Source organism: Fonticula alba (assembly GCF_000388065.1).
Source record: "Fonticula alba strain ATCC 38817 unplaced genomic scaffold supercont2.4, whole genome shotgun sequence".
Lineage (NCBI taxonomy): Eukaryota > Rotosphaerida > Fonticulaceae > Fonticula > Fonticula alba.
The window spans coordinates 270,306-271,337 of NW_009242974.1; the positions used below are offsets into that span (position 1 = coordinate 270,306).

At 65.2% G+C, this 1,032-nt stretch overlaps 1 protein-coding gene across 1 annotated transcript in view; it reads right to left on the reverse strand.

The window, feature by feature from the left end:
- Nucleotides 1-242: 242 nt before the first annotated feature.
- Nucleotides 243-1,032, reverse strand: part of H696_02605 (hypothetical protein) — a gene marked incomplete at both ends in the record, with an annotated part of 2,053 nt that continues 1,263 nt past the window's right edge. Inside the window, 3 exons of the mRNA XM_009496516.1 lie at nt 243-320; nt 556-666; nt 838-938. Coding sequence (XP_009494791.1) covers nt 243-320; nt 556-666; nt 838-938 — 290 coding nt within the window. The remainder of the gene's footprint in view (nt 321-555; nt 667-837; nt 939-1,032) is intronic.

A 1,032-nucleotide genomic window follows, 5' to 3' on the forward strand; every position in this document is an offset into this window, starting at 1 on the left:
GGGGGGGGGGGGGGGGGGGGGGGGGGGCATACGCATGCGGGCCAACAGTGTAAATCTTGGCCTGCCCCAGCCCCCGTTTCTTGAACCGGCCCTGAACCGCGCACACTCGCAGCACGCATGCAGGACCATCTGCCTGTGAGGCAGGCAGCCCGCCCGCCTCGGGGCGACCTTTCTCCAAGAAGTACATCCCCCGAGGCCCTGCTCGAATTCGTCCCAGTGCGACGAGGAGAAACGCACGCCTCTTAGTTGTTGGCACGAGCGTCGAAGTCAGCCAGGTTGGGGTGAGGCTTGACATCCACGATCTGGATGGTCTCCAGGAGCTGAAAGGGGGGTGTTTTGTCGGTGGGCAGAGGCGGATCATGACAACCGGCGGAGGCGGGAAGGGGGAGGACAGAGAAGACGTTAGAGATGCCGGGCAGGTCAAGCGAGGGCGGAGAAGAAAAGCAGGGGCGAGATGCCAGACGTGTGTGAGGAGAGGGTGGTGGTGGAGGGGGGGGGGGGGGGGCGGGCGCGCGGAAAAGCGCAGTGGAAGAAGACGCATGCGGGGACGCGTACCTTGTCAATGACAGTCCCCTTGTTGATGGTGTAGGCCTGGTCGATGCTCTGGATGGCCTGGTCGGTGCTCTGGGAAAGGCGAACAATGGCATCGCTGTTGGCGTGCTCGTTCTGCGTGCGCATGTGTGCGTGCGGGCGTGCATGAGAGGGGGCGGGCCGGGTGGCGACAGCGCCGAGAGGGGGTGGAACGTGGTAAGTAAGCGGGAAAGGGGGCGGCCCCCGGCCCAGCGGGGCGCGCGAGGGGTCCACCAGAAGGGCAGCCAGCTACGAAAGAAAGCGCACCTTGGAGAGAGCGAGGTTGTACTCGTCGTTCTTGGCCTTCTGGTAGTCCTGGACATACTTGTCGGCCTCGGCGCGGGCGTTGGTGAGGGTGCCAACACGCTCTGCGGGAGGGACGGACAGGCACGGAGACAGTCGCAGGGTGTGGGGAAGAGGGAGTAGGGCCTTCAAACTCCCCCGCCTAGATTGTGTCCCCCC